The sequence below is a fragment of the Rhinolophus sinicus genome, chromosome 17 (genome assembly GCF_057876585.1).
Source record: "Rhinolophus sinicus isolate RSI-liver-muscle chromosome 17, RSI-T2T, whole genome shotgun sequence".
NCBI classification, from domain to species: domain Eukaryota; kingdom Metazoa; phylum Chordata; class Mammalia; order Chiroptera; family Rhinolophidae; genus Rhinolophus; species Rhinolophus sinicus.
The window spans coordinates 133,440,161-133,461,274 of NC_142517.1; the positions used below are offsets into that span (position 1 = coordinate 133,440,161).

General features: G+C 38.9%; 1 protein-coding gene across 1 annotated transcript in view; it reads right to left on the reverse strand.

The window, feature by feature from the left end:
* Positions 1-15,133, reverse strand: part of NXPH2 (neurexophilin 2) — a 107,410-nt gene extending 92,277 nt beyond the window's left edge. The window contains exon 1 of the mRNA XM_019752560.3: positions 14,494-15,133. Within this exon, the coding sequence (XP_019608119.1) occupies positions 14,494-14,544 (51 nt within the window). The 5' untranslated portion in view covers positions 14,545-15,133. The remainder of the gene's footprint in view (positions 1-14,493) is intronic.
* Positions 15,134-21,114: the final 5,981 nt, after the last annotated feature.

A 21,114-nucleotide genomic window follows, 5' to 3' on the forward strand; every position in this document is an offset into this window, starting at 1 on the left:
ACTCTCTGATCCAGCCCTAACAACTGGTAGGATCTGTACCTAAGGCAAAAGGAAATGCATGAATTTCTACTAGAGAGGGAAATCTCCACTGGTGAGGAATATCAGAGGATCACTCATCATTCATTTCCCTTAAAAAGGAAAATTTATCAAATAGAGATGTGTGCACTGGGCACAGTGCCTGACAGATTTGGCACTCAAACACATTGGTTGAATTGAATGAAACTGGAGGAAACTTGCCTGAGATGGAAAAAAAGTGTTAAGAAAGAAACTAGGTCTATGCAAAACGTTGACCCCTTCCCAACAGTTCAAACACAAAGCATTTAATTGAGAGAAGCCAAAAAAGTCAGTTGATTCAGCTTCTCACAGTTAGGAATCCCCAACTGATGGTTGTCTATTGGGGTGTGTTTGCCCCCCAGTAGACATTTGCCAATGTCTGAAGACATTTTCGGTTGTCACAATTGGTAGAGGCCAGGGATGCTGCTAAACATCCTACAATGCACCGCACGCGGCCTCCCCACTCTCCTCCCACTCCCACTAGCCAACACAACAAGTAATTACTCAGCAGAAACACAATAGTGCTTAGGCTGAGAAACCCTGCCCCATAGCCTGACCCAATAGATCACCTCTGCTTACCCATTTTTTTAAACACTTTATTGAGACATGAATGACGTACAAAAAGCTGTAAATACTGAATGTACACAATTTGGTGAGTTTGAAGGTAAGTTTACACCCATGAAACCATCACCACATTCTATGCCATAAACACATTCATCATCTGGTGAAGGCAAACTCATGCTCATGAGCATGTCTTCACCACTGCTGGGCAGCTCTCCCTGATGATAACTTCTTTATTTTGAAATACACATAGAAATAGTATCTGTCAAAAGGTCTGCAGGAAAAAAAGCACACAGATATGAAATCACACTTTAAGGTCAAAATGCCTTTTCCAGATGTCAATTTTAACTTTATTTTTCTAATCTATTTAAATTACAGAAGAAAGGAAAGCACATAGTAAATAATTAGATTTATATACTGATTTTTTGTTGCTGTTGTTGGTTGTGTTATTTTTAATTCTTCTATTGCTACGTGGTTTTAAGCTATTAAGTCTATTTCTTAATTTACTAACATTAAACAGCTTCTCTTAACTTCTTACTATGAAAGATAAGAAAACTAGAATGCTTACCTAACTTCACCTCTTATATTCCCTATACCTCCCAATTTTTGTTATATTATATTAATATTTATTAGAGTTACATTCTGTTCTTAAGCTATATTTAAATCATTGACACTTTCTGTAGGAATATATTCCAAACACAGCAAACTAATGAACAGCATTTATAAAACTGAAATGATTTAAATGGAATTTCCTGTAGAGCCACAGTGTGACTGGACCACAGCGAACGACACCTTTCCAGGGTCAGAGGCTAAGGGATCCTTCTCTAGCTTCTGTCACTTCTTCTGAGTCACATTCAGACACCACTGTGTCCCACATCATCCCTTTATTTTGTATTCTTTCTGGCTTTGCTGAATTACCTCTCTGAGGATTTTTCCATATGGAACAAGTGGTAACTCCCTGACACTCTTGCATGCTCCAAATATCATTTTTCAATTTTCTCTGATTGTCTTTTTTTCTTCTCCCCCCTTCTTTTTCCTTCATACTTGATTGATAATTTGGCTGTAGAGTCAATATCTCTTTCCCCTTAGAACTTTGAAGGCATGATTCCATTGCTTTTAACATCCAGTGGGGTTACTGAAATATGTGTTTGCTTTGTCAATAATCTATCTTGTTTCTATGAAAGCTCTTAGGATTTTTATTTTTTTCCTTTGAGTTCAGAAATTTCACCAGGATTTTGTTTGTTTTTTAATCAGCCCATTCAACACTGTTTCTCTATGTTCCCTCCCCTCGTAGTCTGCTATCTGTTCCTGGGGCTCCTCACTGGATTTTTCTGGATTTATCCTCTGTATCTTTTACTGTTCTCTCATATTTCCCATTTTGTTCTTTTGCTCTGTTACGGTAGATTTCCTTGACTTCACCTTACAGTTCATCAGCATGGCCTTTAGCCCTATTCCTTTCAACCTTCTCTGTGAGTTTTTAACTTTGTCAGTTATATATTTCATTTCCAAAAATTCTTTCTTGTTGCCCAGTTGATCTTTCTTCATAGCAGGCTGCTCTTATATTTTCAGGATGCAATATCTTCTTGACTCTCAGAGGATACTAATTAGGAATCTCTAAAATTGAAGTCTGTCCCCTATATTCTTTGTTCCCTCCAGGGTAGTAGGTTCTGTGAGTTTCTCTTTATCCTTCTTTATTTGTTTTTTGTTTGTTTGTTTGTTTGTCTGTTTTTTGTTTGTCTGTTTCACAGTCAGTGAAAGACTAGGTTGATTAATATAAAGACAGGTCTTCTATGTAAGTGTTTGGGTCTTCCTTTAGTGGGAGGCTTAATCACACGTACTATAATGGGAACATATAGTGTTTATTCCCTAGTACGTGTGGAACTGTTCATCAAAATATCCCACACTTCTCAAGCCAAAACAAATGACCCAAGCCAACCAGGCTCTCTCAACCAAAACATGACATCTTAAATGAAGTGGACTGGAGAAATAAAGAATGGCATTATTCATTGTCTTGGCTAATTGATACTTTCCTGATACCTAGACCCTTGATGCTGTTCTAGACATGCCCGGTTCACCAACCTTTCCTGTGAGCTGTCCTGTTTTCATAAATTTCTTCTTGCCTAAGTTCCTCAGTCATTTTCTGTTGTTTGCATACAAGGAACCTAAGTGGTTGCAAGTGGAAATAAAAACTGACCTTTGTTAAGCTAATGCTATGTACTAGGCATTTTACATTTTTGTATGTAATAATCATAACCCTATGAGATAGCTATAATTACCATTATTTTATGAGGAAAAAACTAGAAATACAGTATATTTATCGGCTTGACCAAAATACTAGAGATAAAGCATTGAGTCAGTCTGACATCAAAACCTATGCTTTATCTGTATTCTAAAGTATTTATGGAGTATTAAGGCTGCAGTTAAGAGTATATGTTGAATATTGGATGAGATATTCAAGGCTGGAAAACCAGGATGAGAAACTTAAACTCAATGTGTTAAGAAAAAAGGAACCACCATCTCATTCTTAGTAGGGGAGTAGAATAGTACATCAAAAAAAAATTTAAGAAAGATGATTCTGTGACATGTGGAATAAATTTAGAAGTCTCACGTTGGAATAAAGTAGACCAGCTAGGAGGCTGCTGTAGTGATGAAATGGCAGCAAGTGGAGAGGAAGAGACAGTTTACAGAGGGATTTGGAAGGAAATTTCATAGGATTTTGTGACTGAATGGATATTGTAGAGGATAAAGAAAAATGAGCCAAAAATGACTAAAAGATTTCCAGTTGCAATGAGGAAAGATGAGTGAATGTGTTTACCTGGCCTCCTCCCCACATTTCCAATGAAATGAAATAGGAATGAAAAACCAGAATGAATGCGTAGTGGTGCTAGAAAGAGGAAAGGAAGCCAAGAGTTGACAAAATTTGAAAATCTCAAGAAGATATGAAAAAGAGTGAATCAGATGATAGAAAATCAAGCGTGCTGAGCAGCCTGTAAGCAAATAACAGCAAAAGAGAACAGTGTCTAAGCAGTAACAAGGTACCTTCTTCCCACCACCAAGCTTAGTACAGGAAGAGAGAGAAGTGCAAGCAGGCACTAACTAGGGCAGCTACCAGGAGGTTGCAACATTCTCCACTGAGCAGGAAGAGAGCTAAGGGTCACCCCTTCACGCAAAGCTTCATTCAGGTTGGGCCTGACTATGGAATCTGCCACAGAAAGCTTCTATTTACACTGGTAGACCTAGAGAGAGAATGAAGGCAGTCCCCTAGTTACTACCAAAACAATTAATTCCAAAACAATTAATACAAACTTAGGGGGAAATGTAGGGTAAATTCACAGAATTTAAGTAATTTTTTAAAAATTAAGGTAATAGTATACATAATTTTATGCTAAATAAATTTGAAGACACACAAAAAATGCATGATTTTGTTTTAAAATTAATAAAAGGGATTCAATAGGATTAAAGAAAAAAACATCTGAATGGATAATAGCCATAAAGGAAATGAAATGTTTATAAAAGATCTCTCCTAAAGAAAAGGGCTCAAATGAATGAAAATGATTCCTCACAAAATTCCAAGTGAAAAACAATTCTCAATTATTTTTAACTTCTCTTGGAATTGAAGGGAGAGAAATAGAAGTTTTTCTATTTATGATCCTAGAATAATGCTGATGCCAAACCTGACACGTTTCTCTTCGCTATATTTTACTTATGAGTATAGAATCAGTGTTCCTAAATAAAATAGTAACAACATAAAAACACCTATCAGTGTATTAAAATATAGATAATTTAACTTTATTTAAACAGCTTAACACTAGGAAACCTATTCATAAATAAGAATCATAAACAAGTTAACATTTTTTTAAATATATGATCATTTTGAGGAATGATAAAAACATATTTGAATATGAATATTAAATATGAAATCAACCTCTATGATTGACATAAATGTATTCTAATATGGAAAAGCATATTCTTAATTTGATAGATTATTTATTATAAAATAAAAGCAAACATTATAGTTAGTAAATTTTAAAGTTGGAATTATAAAAAAATACTTTCACAGTGTTATTCAACAATATACTGAAAGTTCTACCCAGTACACTAAGAGAATAAATTCTAATTTAAGAATCATAAAATTTTAATAGAAAGAGCAAATAGAAAATAATTTTCAGATAATACGATGTCTATATATGTAAAACCCAGAAGAATACAATTAAAAATTATTAAAGTTAACAATTCAGTTTAGAAATAGAATTGATACAAATATAAATATACTAAAATAAATAGCTTTCCTTATATTCCAGCAAAAAACAAATTTTCAGTGTCAGGCATAGAAATGGTATCCAGAACAACCTCATAATATATAAAATATCCAGGAATAACAAAAGAAACAATTGTGAAAGAGGAATATAAAAATGAAACTAAGTTTATAGGCTGTTGAAAAATGAGGAATTAAAAAAAATAGGGAATTATTTAAAGGGAAAATCACAAAATACAAATACAAATTGTTATTAAATATGAAAACACACATCACCTTCCTAATAAGTAACATATAACGCATTTTAAAAACAATGAGGTGTTTTCCTTTAATTAGAGTGGCAAAGTTTAAAAAAAAAATACACTATTCAAATAAAGATTAGGTATGCATATACACTGACTGGTACTGTATTTTGGTACAGTCACTTAGGAGAAAATTTCTATTTTTCCAAATTCATATTGTATGTTCCCAGCATTGAATCAGTATTTTTAATTCTAGGAATTCATTTTATAGATGTACTCATAAATACATTCAAAAATTAAAAACAATAAAAAAATTAATAAGGGCATTCAAAAAATTAAAAACAATCAAAAAATTAATAAGGGACTGATTAAAAATACATTACATGGCACATCATCAATGCCACAAAATACTATGAATCCTCAAAAATATAAATTATTCTATATTGTATAAAAATGGCCACAATATGTTACTGCATTAAAAATACATGTTATAGAACTTTATATTGTGTTGATATACTTATGATAAAAGCATTTATATCCAAATTTCTGGAAAGATACTCATTATAACCTATTAATAGTGATTATCTCTTAGTGTGAGATGGTAGAAAGCAGGCAGGGATAAGGATGACTATTTTAAAAATTTATGAATATTAATAAAAAAAATAAACAGAAATCTTAGGTTCTGTTTCCTAGAAGCAGATACCAAGCCAAATGTTTGAGTGCATGTGATTTATAACAAAGCATTTCGGAGAAGTCTGGGAAGGGCATGGGGCAGCAGGTTAGAGACTGGGAGGGAGCGAGCCTTGGAAGTGTGTGATCTCAGCCAAGTCCTCTTCAGGGTACTTCAGCATCATCCCACAGGGGCACTCTAGAGTATTAGTTAATCCTCAGAGCAGAGAAGCTGGCTTTTCACACCCTGGCCACTGCCAGTCATTTGTCAAGAACTGCCCTGAGGGGAAAGGAACAGCAGTCTGACTCTGAGTGTTTTCTGGCAAGGTGCATCCAACACCTGAGAAAATCCTCTGAGGGAAAGTTACAGGTACCCAGTGTTAGAATAAAAACCAAAAAAGGGGAGGTTGCACAGAAATGCTAAAAAGAGATCCTAAGTAGAGAGCCAACAACATCTGCTACGATATACTGACTTTATAATAAAATGCACATTTTCATAAAAAAGTAAGAAATAGAGAGAGAGAGAGAGAGCAAGAACAAGTATGTTACTGGTAAAACAAAATTATATATGAATGCTTGGGAGTTCTGCACAAGCGTGAGCGCCTACAGTACTAGATAGCCTGCCCCTGACACTGGATCCTTCTCATATCCCCACCTGTCCATTAGAAAACCAGGATTACGTGGCCCTTAATAGGAATGAGGGCCTCTTTTTGTTAATCTTTCCAATCGGAAGTGTTACAGGTCGATATCTTAAGAAATTAGAGGAACTCTCAAGTCCTTATCTGATCCTAACTGGAACCACATTACATGGCCATCAATATAACCCTAACACTAAAAAACTGGGGCACTTGTCAACTAAACTCTGTGAGGCTAAGTTCTAAATAGAATTCCCAATTGAGGGACATAATCCAATAATCCATTTGTTCTGTTTAACTTTATAAGAAACTTGTTTCAAACAATCCTAAAGTAAATGACTTGGGCTTTCTACCTCAGCGTGGTTGCTGAGCAGAATGGGATGTTTTCTAGAGATGTCTCTCAAGCCCATCATTCTGAGTGTTAAAGATGGGTCTCACGACCTTCTGCTACAAATGGATGTCACCATGATCTAAGGGCTGGACTGGGGGAGGGGCAATTCATGTTTCACTTTTTGTGTGGCCTACAGCCCATCTGAAACCTTCAATGTTTTTTTTTTCTTCATTGGTAAAATGGTTACAACAACTACTGCTGTTTACCTTTCAGAGCTGATGTGAAGATGAACTGTGAGGTCATATATGTGAAAGAATCTTGTAAACCATTTGATGCTTTATACCAAGTCACATGGTCACGTGTCTGAACACAAAGACACTAAGCTAAAAAGGGGAAGGTGGTGGTTTCAAGAGCTGATTCCATGAAGGCACTCATTCAGAAAATATGTATGTGGCTTTGGATATGTTGAGTGTGAGTTGGTAGTAAAATAACCAAGTAAAGGTGAACAATAGCTATGGAGATATGGCCTTGGACAGTGAGCAATAGGGTGGGAACTGAGGTACAAATTTGGGAGTCATCAACATGGGAACAAGTGAACTCACGACTGTGAAAAGCACCCCTTTGAAAACTTCACCTCCCTTTGCATTTCCGTAGCCCTAATCCTCATACCGATCCCAACTGTCTTCTGTTTGGATTATCCAAATGCAAAACTTTATTCATAAAAATTATTGTTATCATTACTACAAAATGTTAAAGCACTCTTCAGAGTCCTTATTTTCTTATTATATCCACTATCCCTTTAAAATATTGTGAACATTGTCATAGTCAATCAACTACTTTCACTGGTTAAGTCTACACATACAAATGCGGGATAGAATTCTGGAAAGAAAGTCACATGGACTTTTAACAGCCATATAAATTACACATGTGGTCTCTTCCCTTAAATAATCTGACTATTTTTTTGGTGACCTACTGTTTTGAGTGAATAAATATGTATGCTATGTAACTTAAGATGAAACTGATGAGATTTTAAAATTGTCAGTATATATGACAATGTTCAAAAATCACATTTTGCATATTCTTGCATGAAGAGAATTTACACAAGTTTTTATGACCTTAGAATCACTTTATTTGACCAAAACCAGCAATATCACAAGGTCAAGATTCATTTTTAAACATTTATGTTGTTTCAAGCATAGCTGGATTGAGCCCCAAGATTAGTCAGGCTGTTTCAGTTAGCATGTCCTCTCGTATTAAGATTATTAACAATTTTCTTATCTCTGATAGGTCTCACATGACAGTTCTTTGTTGGTTTTCTTGTACAAAGTTTGTACCATTTACATTGGAACCCCTGAGACCTTTGAAGTTAGTTTAAAGTATTCCTGATTTAAATAGGCTGGATTCCACTGAGGCGTACAAAAGTCTCATGCTAGTTTCCTGGTTGAAGTACAATACTAAACTGTTAAGTTTGCTTATCTTAATTATTAGAATTTAACTGACAAGAATTTATCTTTTTATTTAAATTAAAGCAATGACTAGATATTAGTAGTTTACAATTTAAAACTGGTATCGAGGGGAAAGCCCTGAATGTACCATTTTAATTAAATTTTATTGATTTTGTTGATTATTTGTGTATATATATATATATATATATATATTAAATAAGTGTTCATCAATTCCTTTTGCCTAGTTTCACTAAATTTTCCTTTTCCATAAGCAGGGATAGCATTAAGCTGTTTTGCAGTGTTTTAAATCTACTTCTAAATATATGTATCATTTGTCATGTGGTTAACAGCATAAACTCCATGTAAAATTTGTATGTAAAACAATTATGTTTGTAAGACATTCTTTAAATTATATAGTAACTTAAGATGTAGCTCATAAAAAGAAAAATCCAGAAACACTGTTATTACATTTTTTTTTAAAGGAAATAGATGTTAGAAGTAATTTTTCATTGACTTTATTATTAATGACTTCATTTTACAGATGAGGGTCTGAGACCATTAAATGACCCGCTCAAGACACATACACACGAGTGCATATACCCATACACTCTCAGACCAGCTCTTCTTTGCTTACTGCTATATGCTTAACGTCTGCTCTAGCCTCAGTGTAAAGTCTGAGTCAAACAGTTAGCAACTACTGGTTGAATTTGCAATTTATTTAGAACTAGAACCCAGTGCTTTCTCAGCAGATGAATAGTTCTTTCTGATACACAAATGGAAACATTTAAAATGGCCTTCTCTGTCTTACAGTTTTATTGGGAGAATAGAATGTGATAAACTGTGAAAAAACTTGAAAATATGTTAAGTTTATGCAAATCTAAGACAGAATTATTATCAGTGTAGTTTAAGTTTATAAAACTTTCAACTTTAAGAAAGGCCAAATTTACAAGAATTACAATTTTAAAGACAATCTATTTTATTTTCTTGAATAACCTGGCTAAGAAAAAGGAAAATATTTTCTATAGCTCTTGGGTTTGAATAACGAAACTTTCATTTTTAATGGTAGTTACAGAAACAGAATTCCTTATTACACACTAATCTTACAGCATAATGAACCAAACAGTTATTTATTTCAAGGTTTTTATCTAGATTTTTATAAATTAAAAATAACAAAATGAAAGATTTCAATCATATCTCTGAATTATTTCTATAATATGAAAGCCTATACTGTAAACTGCTTTAGATCATTTGTTTTTGAGCAGGATGATGAACTGAAAAATAAAGTTGTCATCACACCATTGGTCATAACACAAGTAATAAAAAGTTCAAATAAATTGTTAAAAATAAGGACTCATAAAAACACTGACTAGGGCGTCTGAATTTGGCACAATTAAAAGTACTCATAATGAAATAGTGTTACAAAATCTTACAGCTGTGCAAGAAAAAGATGATTTGGGAAAAGATTATTTAAAATAATGTAAACATAATTCAATTTAAGTTATAACTACTGTGCAAGAATGATGTAGAAATTAGTTATATCATCATCCTGCATACTATAATACCTAGAGAGTAGCCTCACATGGATGAGTGCTCAAAATCATTTGGACCAATTTTTTAAAGCAGCTTTAAAATAACTGACTCCCAAATCAAGATATTAAATGCCAACTTCTAACCGGCAATAACACTTATGGCTAAGATAGAAATGAGATTCTTTACAGAAATGCTGACACAGCCCTAACTGTAGGCTCTTGAGTATGCGGCTATAATTCTTTTTTCAAATCTTACTCAACAAACCTTCAGGTAAAGAAGTCTGCAGAATATGTAAACCATAAGAGATAGTACTAAAGCTTTTACAAAATCACAAACTTCTGACACATTTATATTTATCTTTGATTGCTTCTACTAAATGACTAAATCATTAAAAATGTATCGATTAATTCTTTAATAGATAAAAGGTGGGCATCGTATTATTAAAAAAATCAACATGTCATAATTCATTCAATTTGCAAGAGCTACACATTTTAAGCTGACAATGTAAAACCTCTAAAAGGTTTTTTAAAAAAGCCTTCTGCCTTATTTAGCATTTTGACCACTAATCAGAAACAATAAAAAAAAAGAAAATTAAGAAAAAAAACACAGAACAGAGATTAAGAAAGCTTTGCTTTTCCATTTGGAAATCTAGTTAACCTATAAAATAAATTCCCGAGAGGAGTCCGTTTCCTATGTGGAAGGCATTTAAAACTGCACCAAATAACATAATCTCAGAACAGGCCAAGGGGACACAATTTATACTGGGAGGTGAGTGGCTGGAATAGAGGATTTAATTGTCTAATCCTAATTCTCATTTTTAAAAATGTCTAAGGTAATGCTTTTAAGGAGGAGTTAATTTTAAAGTCCAGCCAACTCTAAATTATAACCATGATATGGTGTTTTTTGTCCTCTGCACTGTCATCTGCCAACAGACAACTATTGATCCTACACTGGGAAATACTGATTTGATGTTTATTGATCAAAACTGTATGAGGAAAATTGTAATTTTTAAATGAAAGACAGTCATGAGTTAGCACTTCTTACAAATGCAGAACTGAGAATAAATATGCTATGAATATCACACTAAACAAATATTAAAATTATCAGTTTGTTAAAATAAACAAAAATAGCCTTAATAAATTCATGTGGGACGATATTATGAGAATGAACTTAAAATTGTAACACCTTACATCACAAGTATTCTGACTTCATAGGATTCTAAAAATTCACTAACTTATATTACTTTTAATTTATATTTTACTTTATAAACTCATCATTATATCACAGAAAAACCAATTGAAATGTGTAACACACTTATTTTAAAAATCATAGCTAAATTTTATCTTAAACTCAAGCTAATCATCCATTTAAATTCAAATTTAATCTTTTTACAATCTGCATTTTACTTAAAGGCAAAAATCACACTTATTATGAATTACAAATTATCATGCAAATCTGTAAGAAGTTGTCAACTGGCGAAGTCTTTACCTTGGATCATGTCATGAAATAACACTCAATTTGTTATAATATTAATTTCAAATGCTAGTTTTCATTAGATGGCAGAAAAAAGTAATGAGCTGTTAATATTTTTATGAAGAATATGTTGCTGAATAAAAATTTCAAAGAAAATAATACATTTAGAATTGATATTAAAATTTTGCAAGTACCTGGTTAATCCTTATGACTTAGGTATAGAAACCTGTTTATTAAAAGCCTGGACACAGGCCAGGAAAATGGGGCAAGGATAGGTGACATAAACATGTACTTCATAGACCACCTGCAGTATTTATCAAGTCAGTTTGTTTTCTTAAAAATTGTAAACATCACAAAAATAGGTAAAGACATTGTACTTATTGTACCAGTATTACGGGGTTAGTGATTTTTGGGGGCCCAACTCCCTGTGACTGCTTTCAGATGAAGCAGACAATTTTCTTAAAATTAAATTTTCTATATCCCCAAATGAATCCACTACTCATTAAACATATTTGGCATTTTTAAAAGTATATTATTCTTCAGGCTGGCAGTGTGGAAGGAAAAGTAAAATCCAACTCCCACAATAACACTCCCCACACCTCCCCCAAGGGCAGATCTACTAAGTACATATGGTTTCTAGAAAATTTAAAAACTAGTTTTCAAATCTAGAAAATATTTTATCCATTTGCTGTTGGGATTTAACAAAGAAATTCAATATTAGCTGAAAAATATAAAACTATAAGCCACCCAAAGGGCCAAATTATGATCTGTCCTTTTTGATACCTGCTGGGGTGGGGCACTGGTGGGATTGGGGGATATTTTAATCTAGATCTACCCTCCCCAGACACTCCCATTTTTCTTCCAGATTCTAACCCCCTTGTGCTGAGGCTGGAAACAGCTCTAAGAATGTGGAGAATGTAAACAGCCTTTTATTGTCCAAAAGGATGGTGGTGTAAAGAATGTGTGCTTATCACACAGCTGCAGCTCCCCACCTCACTTACCATGATAAAGTGCTCCAGGAAAAGAAAAAAAAAAAAAAAGAAAGAAAAAGAAAACATTACAAGCCAAGCACAATCCAAAAACGGATTAGAATTTGACATAAGCTTCCTTAAAAACTAATCAATCAATCCATGCTGTAATATTAGAATCTAGCTCTTAAAGAGGGTATGTAATACCTTCAAGATGTACTTCGTATTACCTATTGAATATGGTGGTGTGGGAAAAAATCTAATATTTGCAATATAGTATCTGATAAGAAAACTTTTTACCCAACACATGCCAAAATATATCTTTAAGAGTCGAACACAGTGAAACAGATACACAGTTTCTGTTTCACTGATCACTGAATGCACTGAATGATCACTGAATGCACAATTAAATTAATGAACTAAGAAATTCCTGAAGATATTCTGAAGACCCTACCTAAGCATCTGATTTCCCCAGGCTTTTAGAGTTTTATTTACACGCACCATATAAATGCTGCTTTGTCAGATCACCTCTTACCAGAATCCAGATTAAACATTTTAAAAAGCAAGTGACACTAAAAACTAATGTGGCATATATGTTGCTTGCATAATGCCTTACTTAGATATAAATTTTATTTTAACATGCAGTATTGCATATAGCCGATATGTGCTGGCTCATTCGAGGGCACTAGGGAACATCACTGCATTTCCTTCTTGATGCCATGAAGAATTTCTTAGTTAATGCTGAGCAGGTGATGCTATTCTTTGTTGTGACAAGAATGGACAGGGCCTTCTTTTTCGTGACCTTTCCCTGCCCCTAAGACCTTTTAGAGGGACTTCCATCCTCAAAACTTGTAAAGTATCTCTGCATATACATATCATGGAAAGTTTCATAAGTTACTTGATCTTTTCCTCTAAAGAAAACTAATAGAGCTAGAGAAGGAAGGAAGGAAGGAAGGAAGGAAGGAAGGAAGGAGGGAGGGAGGGAGGGAGGGAGGGAGGGAGGGAGGGAGGGAGGGAGAGGGAAGGAAAGAAGGAAGGAAGGAAAGAAGGAAAAAAGGGAGGCAGGAAGGAAGGAAAAAAGGGAGGCAGGAAGGAAGGAAAAAAGGGAGGCAGGAAGAAAGGAAAAAAGGGAGGCAGGAAGGAAGGAAGGAAGGAAGGAAGGAAGGAAGGAAGAAAGGGAAAAAGGGAGGGGGAGGAAGGATGGGAGGAGAGAAGGAAGGAAAAAAAGGGAGAGATCATCATTCTCTTAGTGCTTGGGTTCCTTGATCTTGTTTTAACAGCCCAGACCTAACTGGGTGGTCTTCAGTACGAAGGCCCAAGAAACCATGGCATCTGGAGAAAGCCCTCTTAACAGCACCCTATCAGCGTGAGTGCCAACAGAGAAGAGAAATCCATCACAGAGGCAGACTGAGCCAAAGTCGTCCCCTTCTATAATTTTACTTTACAAGTCGTCTTCTTGAAAGTCTTACTTGTCGTTAAATGAAATTAACTAGCAATATGTACAGTACATGGGTATATTTCTGAAGGAGGAGAGCGGGGTGCCACGCGGGAAAAGCGAGGAGAAATGAGAATTACAACGCCGACAGTCGCCTAGAACCTATCTGGCTGAACCACCTTCTAACCCCCTTCCTATTCCTCAGCGCCCCGAGCGGCCCAGACCAGGATGGAGAGGTCTTCGGGGAACACACTGCCTAGAGATACCCGAGAGGGGGCTGCTGCGTGGAGTTGGGTGTGAAAGTTACATCCTGCATCCCCGCCCGCACAAAACTCCATCCCAGTCCCCAGCGCCGGAAGGAAAAGGAAGAGAAATCCAGACTGGCTCCCGGTCTTTGACCTGAGTTTTTCCCCAGCAAGGCTCCACTAACTGGCCCTGCGAACAAGGATGCCGGATGCGGTGGTTTGGAAGAAGTGTCTGCGGGCATCCGGTCAAAACACGTGAAAAATAAAAATCACCAAGCCCCTCAAACTCTGGGCTGAAGGCAGGTCGAGCCCATCCCAATCGTACTCCTGTGCTCTTACCCCCTCCTGGATGCTTCACAATAAACCTCTTCCTTCTCTTGCACCTTCTTCCCGGCCACTTTCTGCCTACTTTATCCCGGTCCTCAAGTCCCAGACTGGCTAAGACCCCTCAACCTCCACCAGGTCCCTTCTATTCAGTTCTCCGATTGTTACCCTCCAGCCCACAGGGCCACCCTAAACTCTCCACTCCGCGCGCCCCCAACCCCACATCCCAAACAGCCCCGGGTTCTGCTTCCGAATCGGCCACCGGCGCGGTTTTCCCGCCGAAACGCGTCCCCAGCGCGCGAGGCGCGCGGCGGATAAGTACTCACCAGCTGCAGCAAGCCGGGGACCACGACTAGGGGCAGCGGCCGTAGGCGCATGGTGCCGGCTGGCGCGGCGTCTCAAGAGCTGCGCGCCCTCGCCTGCCTCTCGCGCATCTCCACTTCGAGGGGCAGGACTGAGGACGCCAGGGACACAGCGAGGCGCTTCCCTCTCGGAATCCGAGCGCAGCGCCGCGCGGCGCGGGCCGGGTGGGCGGGCGGGGAAAGGGGAGGGCGGGCGATGCCTCTCAGGCCCCCGCGCGCCCCTCCTTGAGGGGGCCAGGAAGGAGCTTGCGGGGCGCCTTGAGCTCCGGCACGCTGCCTGGGGCTCCAGCAGCGCCCAGGACTCCGGCGTCCCGCGGTCAGGGTGAGCGCCGAAGCGCCCGCGGGCCGGAGACGGCGGCTTCTGCGCTTTGGTGCTGGGTTCCCGCGCTAAGCTGCTTAGCGATCCGGCCCCGCCGCGCTGCTGCGGGTCAGAACTGAGCGCACTCGAGAGTCGGGTGAGACCCGGTGCCTCTTCCGCTCCCGCCCAGCACAGTGTCCTGGAGACTCGGCTGGGTTAGACACCCTGCCTGCTGACCCGCTCTTGTTTTGCTGAGGAGGTGGGAGCGGGGAGATCTCCCTGCGTGGATGCGGGAAGGAGTGCACTGAGAGAGCACCCAGGGAGTTTGAGGGGATGGCGACGGCAGGGTCCTGGGCGGGGCGTGGGGGCTGCGAACAGGAATGGCTAGGTCCGGGAGGTAGGGCTGCAGCCTGGGACACCCCGGAGGAGCACCCTTCTCCCCGGCAGCCCTACCTTCAAGGAGCTCCGAGAAAGGGGTGGAAAGTGTGGCTGGCGCGGCCAAAAGGCTTTGTGGAAGTGGGAAGTAGTGGGAACCGAGAGAGACCTTGATAAGGGGTAGAACCTGGGCTGTGAGAAACCGAGCTAGGTGTAGAGTCCTGGCTTACTCAGGTTTGAAGATTGTATAGACAGCTGGGTGTCCCGGAGACCCACTCAGCTGCGCTGTGGGGACCTTCTGCCCTGGCGCGGGAGGAGAGGAGGAAAGAGAGAAGACCCCGCCGCAACCTCTCACTCGGGAAATCTTGGAGAGGTGTATCTTCGAGGCAGGAGAGGCTGCAAACCCGCTGCCAGTGAACCTCACCCCCATGTTAACAACTCTCCATTCAAGAAATCCGTAACCTTTACCTATCTCTGTGCTGGACACTGGAGTGGAAAAGTCAAAGGGTAACAGGGTTCGCAGACTCCCACGCGTTTACCGTGGATAAGAATTTCGACATCATCCATCAACCCCTTAATTGAACAGATGGGAAATCTAAGGTCCAGAGAGGTAGAGTCACTTCTCCAGGGGTCAGTCTCTAGGGAACTGCTTCAACAGAACAGCAAGGCAAAGCTATTTCCACATCCAGAACCACAAAGCTCTTACAGAAGAAAAACATGTGGAGGCAAAGGAATGGAATTGTGGTTGATTTTCAGCCTTTAAAAAATAAAACACAACAACAAATGAAGTTTGGGTTGGAATTTTCAGGGGGGGGGGGGAACGTTTCCTTCTCCTTCTGTTACTACCCACAGCACACCAAAATAGAAATGAAGGAGTTTGTAAGTGGCCCAGGACCACGTTTCTTTGTCCTAGATCCTAAGAGTGGGAGGATTGACTTGGGTAGAGCAAGATCCCATCTTTCCTTTCACAGGTGTGACTAGATTAGTGACTCGAGGAGGGAGGTTATTCCAGAGTGTTCTGGGATCCCAGTGTGACTTTCAGAGTTGTTCCTCAGGCTACAGGTGGAGTATCTCTCTAATACAACTCCATTTTCTGTCTGGAGGGAGAGGGGCAAGCCAGGGACATGTATCCTTCCTAACACCTTGCCAAGCCAGACCTGGAGCTTCCAGGGCCCTCTGGTAAAGGATGCACCAGTTCTAGCCCACTTCTGCTCGTCCGCAGACTTGTCCTCTTCCTTGCAACAGACTCTCAAAAACAAACAAAATCACTATTTGTGTATCTAAATCTATAACTCACTTTCTATGGCTACCCCTCATCTCTACAAAAGTTCTCTCTTTATCAATGCTTAGAGCCCACTTCTAGAAAGTTATTCTATCCTAGCATAAATAAGATAATTTCAAAAATTGGAAGAGATCTCCATAGGTTGATCTTCTTGTCCAACTTTAAGTCTCTGGATAGGTCTGCATTGTATTTACGGACAATCTTTGGGGAATTAGAAGGACTTGATGGAGAAGGGTTTGGCAGACAGAGAGGATGCCCCTTTAGCAGAGGTGCTGCTGGAAGAGGAAGGAGGACAAACAGCTTTGCAAGATTTAGATTTCATTTAGACTCAGTGTTCTCTCTGTCTAAGCCTCAACTGACTTATCTAGGAAACCAGAAGGCGGGGTCCCTTCTTGATTTAATAGCTTCCAAGTCTGTTATCACTCTCTCAATGAAGAGTGCATGACTTAACACACTACTGAAATAAACAATTAAGTGATTTAATGGCTGGAATACTTCACTCTTTTAAAACATTTTTTTTTTTCATGTTTCTTAGACCATTTCTGTGTTTTGGGGAAACTTGCACATTAAGTTTTAAAGTAAAACTTAATCTTGGTCGTGTGTCCTCATAATACTAAGTATTGTCACAAAGGAACGTGCTGAAGAGTGTTGAATTCCAAGCTAAAAGCTAAGGGACACATGAGAAATGTGTGTCCCATTGATCAAGCTGTGTAAGAGAAACACCGAGGACCCCGTTGACTGAAATCCCATATTACTGTATTTATGAGGTGACTACCGATAATTTACTGTATTTTCCAAATTTTGCAAACTATGCAAAAATTTTACATACTGTGCAAAAATGGAAGGAAGAGAGTAAGACAGAAGGATAGATAGAAGAGTTTAATAGATTGACTCTGCCCTTCAGAACACGCAGTCTAACCAGGAAATATCTAGCAAACATGTGGGAAAAAATGGGGAAAGCCACACCCTGTGGGAGGAACAGCATGAGCAAAAGCACAGTGGAGGGACCTCCTATGACATAACTGAGGGGCGGACAATAAGTGGACCAGACTGACTAGAAGAGATGTGTTGAGGAAAAAGTGAGAGGAAAGGTAGGTTATGGGCTAGGTTGTAGAGATCTGGGAATGCTGACCTAAACAGTTTAGCTTGGTTTGCAGAAAATAAGGAATCTTAAAAATTTTTGGAGTAGACAAGTCATACATCGAGTAGCATGAAGCTAGATGCAGTCGTAATGTGCAGGGTGGTTTTGAGGAAGTCTCATGAGAAGACAGTTATCATCGTAGTTGGAAAAAAAAAGAATGGAGAGACACAGGTGTAAGAGCTATTATGAAGAAATAGTGAACTGAACTTGGGGTTGGAATGTTTAAAAACATTCCTGGTACATTAGAGGATTTCTTTAAATATCTCTTTCTTAGAGGCAGTTAACAACTAGACAATCAGATCATTGCCTTTTCATTTTGCCAGGGTGGTTTTTACAGTGTTAGGGGAGTGATAATGGCCACTTCATATAGACAAGTAGCAGAAAGTGGAACTTACCAAATTTTACTACCATATGATTCCATTGTAGTCTTTTAAGAAGGCAACTTATAGGGATATTGTCAATGCTTTGAGAGCAAATTGTCAGCTTGTTGTCAGTGGCTCATCCGGACCATCAGCTCTTTTTCTTGTGCTTCTTTGTACTTACTTTCTCACCCTTAACTGTTCATTAGCATCATTACCAGAAAGTGGATAAGAACATAATAGGCAGTGTAACATTTCAGAATTGCAGTGGATATTAGACATTAACCAACTTTCTTACTTTGCATTTAAGGAAACGGAAGCCCAAAAGGTTATGTGACTTGCTTCAGGTCATCTTGAGAGGTGTGGGCAAATCTGAAACTTGATTCAAGGCTTTCGGTGTCTCAGTACAATAAATACTCTTTCCAATTCACCATTCTGCCTCAGGTATTTTTCAACTGACCAGCAGTTATACAAGGGGTTTTGATATAGTGAATGAATGAACCTTTTGCTAATAAGAGTTGTGGGAATGATCTATGGATGCTAAAAGCCCCAGAGTCTATCTTATTATCAGGAAAAGAGGTTTGACGGTACTGAGCCTGAAGCATTGATCGGTAATAATTTTAGAAGGTGAGAGATAAGGAGAATTACATGGCATAGGGCTGCCATGCAGCCTCAGAGAAGTGGGATTTGAGACTCAAGGGTCCGGCAGTACTTACCCCAAGGAGAGAGAGTATTCTCAGGGAGCCTTTGGGCCTCTTAGACCTGTGTAATAAGAAGCTGGTGGGCTTTTTTGATAGCAATTCTGAACTACTAAAATCCTCTTCAGTTGACACTCTTGTTGAGTAATTGAATATTCTCGAGTCACTATTTAATAAAACATGATGCTGTATAACATTGACTCTCAATCCTGATTGCACATAGAATCACTGGGAACTTGAACGTCTCTAAAAGTGGGCTTGAGCATTGAGACTTTTCATCTAGGAGTTTTCACTATACAGTCATGGTTGAGGACTACTGCTCTAACAGAAGCTTATTTATTTCTACTTCCTTCCTTATTTTCTTCCTTCCTTCCTTCCTTCCTTCCTTCCTTCCTTCCTTCCTTCCTTCCTTCCTCCCCTCCTTGCTCCCTCCCTCCTTCCTTCCATCCATCCACCCTCCCTCCCTCCTTCTTTCTCTCCCTCCCCTACAGAATGGTAGCCCCCACATTTGAAATGCACGGAGGCCTTTACAGAATATCACTAGAACCTAGTTATGTTCTTAATTCTATAGGACTTTTCAGGAGAGGCCTGGACATTTTCTTTGTGGCTATGACTGGGGAAATTTATAAATTTTATCACATAAACTTATCAGTTGTTCCAAGTTTACACACACACACCGAAGGATTCCTCTGTAGTAAAATTTGTTTTTCTCTGCCTTTGGTGGCCACACAATTTTTCTCTGTCTTTCTCTTCATCATCTCTTCACTTGTATGTCAGGAGGTGCTACCAGGAGTGTGAAGGTGGTTGATGCCACTGTCAGCAGCCAAGAGGAGAGGCTAGGGACAGGGGGAAGCGAGTCAGCCCAGGATTCTGAGCAGGTCCTGTGATGAGAGGCAACTGGTTGAGGAGAACATCACTCAAGACTGACGAAGCAGGAGAGTCTCCCTGCATGCTCATCGTACATCTCTGCCAATCACATCAGACTGATTTTGATAAACCTGTCATTATCTTTCCATGTGTGTTCTCACGCATTGTCCATATATATGCATGATAATTTGACTGAATAATCAGCTTTTTGACTTGTACCTCAAATTTGATTGGTGTCATTACTAGGAAATCATTGAACCTGCTTCAAAATGTTGCTTCACATATGGAAAGAAGATAGGAGAACAAAACCATAGATGGTTAGAATTGGGACATGTAGCTTAACCCCTGTTTATACATGAAGAAAGTGAGGCCCAGAGAGGGAAAGTGGTATTCCTAAGGTCATACAGCCATGCCATGGCAGAAAAAGATGACTCAGTGGCTCTTTTGACTATGCTAGGGTGCTGCTGGGGTGTGCCTGACGCTAAATCCACAATGATTAAGAAAGGAACACGTTTCCTTTCTTAACGTGTTCCTGAAAGAAAAACACGTTTACAGAACACTGTCTTAGCTAATCAAATGGAAATTTTCCAATCTGAGACTGCTTATGGTTCCTAGAAGAGGGAAGACAGAAATCTGGGATGAAAATAGATTGGAATGAACCCCACCTCCCCTGCATATCAGTAGGGCACTTTGGGTTGCAAGTGCCCGGACACAAACAAGTCAAACAACTACATTAGAAAGACATTTAATGGCTCATATGAATAGGAAGTTCAAAGGCTAAAGGGTAGTTTCAGGCAATTTGAGGTCAAAGGAAGACATTTTTGAACAGGATACTGGGTCAGCTACCTTGGGTGTAAGTCCATCGAAGGGGACTGGGGGCAGCAGCTGCAGAGAGCTTGAGATTGGACCCTGGAGAGCAGGGAATGAAAACCCATCCTTCCAGGAGCTGACTTTTAAAAGAACCCGACCACCAGTTTTTTGCAGAAGGAATTTGAAGTTATTTCTTTAGGGTTTTTCACTGATTCTTTTTCAGATGCCTTTATCTTTGACATAGTCTTTCCTCTCTCAGTCACCTCCAGTTTTTCTTTGATAGATATTTGAGTGACTCTATCTCCTAACTTCTCACACTACAGCTTTCTGTGTCTGCTTGGACAGCAACTCAGTACCCATCACCTCGTTTAACAGAGACTTATAGTTGCTGTGTCAGATGGACTGAGGTTGTGACATGTGGAAGATGGCCCCAAATCACAGGAGCAGCTGGCTTTACCACTTCCTACCTCTAAAGGAACAGGCTCCTTATGCACCATAGAAGCTGTCATTTATCAAAACATAGCAGCAGCTACACATCCTAGGAGGTGTAACCACGCCAAGGCACTGTCCACCATTTTCAAGCAATTACGATTCGTTTTTTGTTTACAGCCAGATTCTTAGTTATTTAAACATTGCATTCTGAAATACGTGTGGCTTTTGAACTGTGCTCTTTGGCAGGATGGACGGGCACTACGAGGGGTTGCATTTTGAGTCTCTTTGTGAAATACAGCTGGCACGTTCCCCTTTGTGGTCTC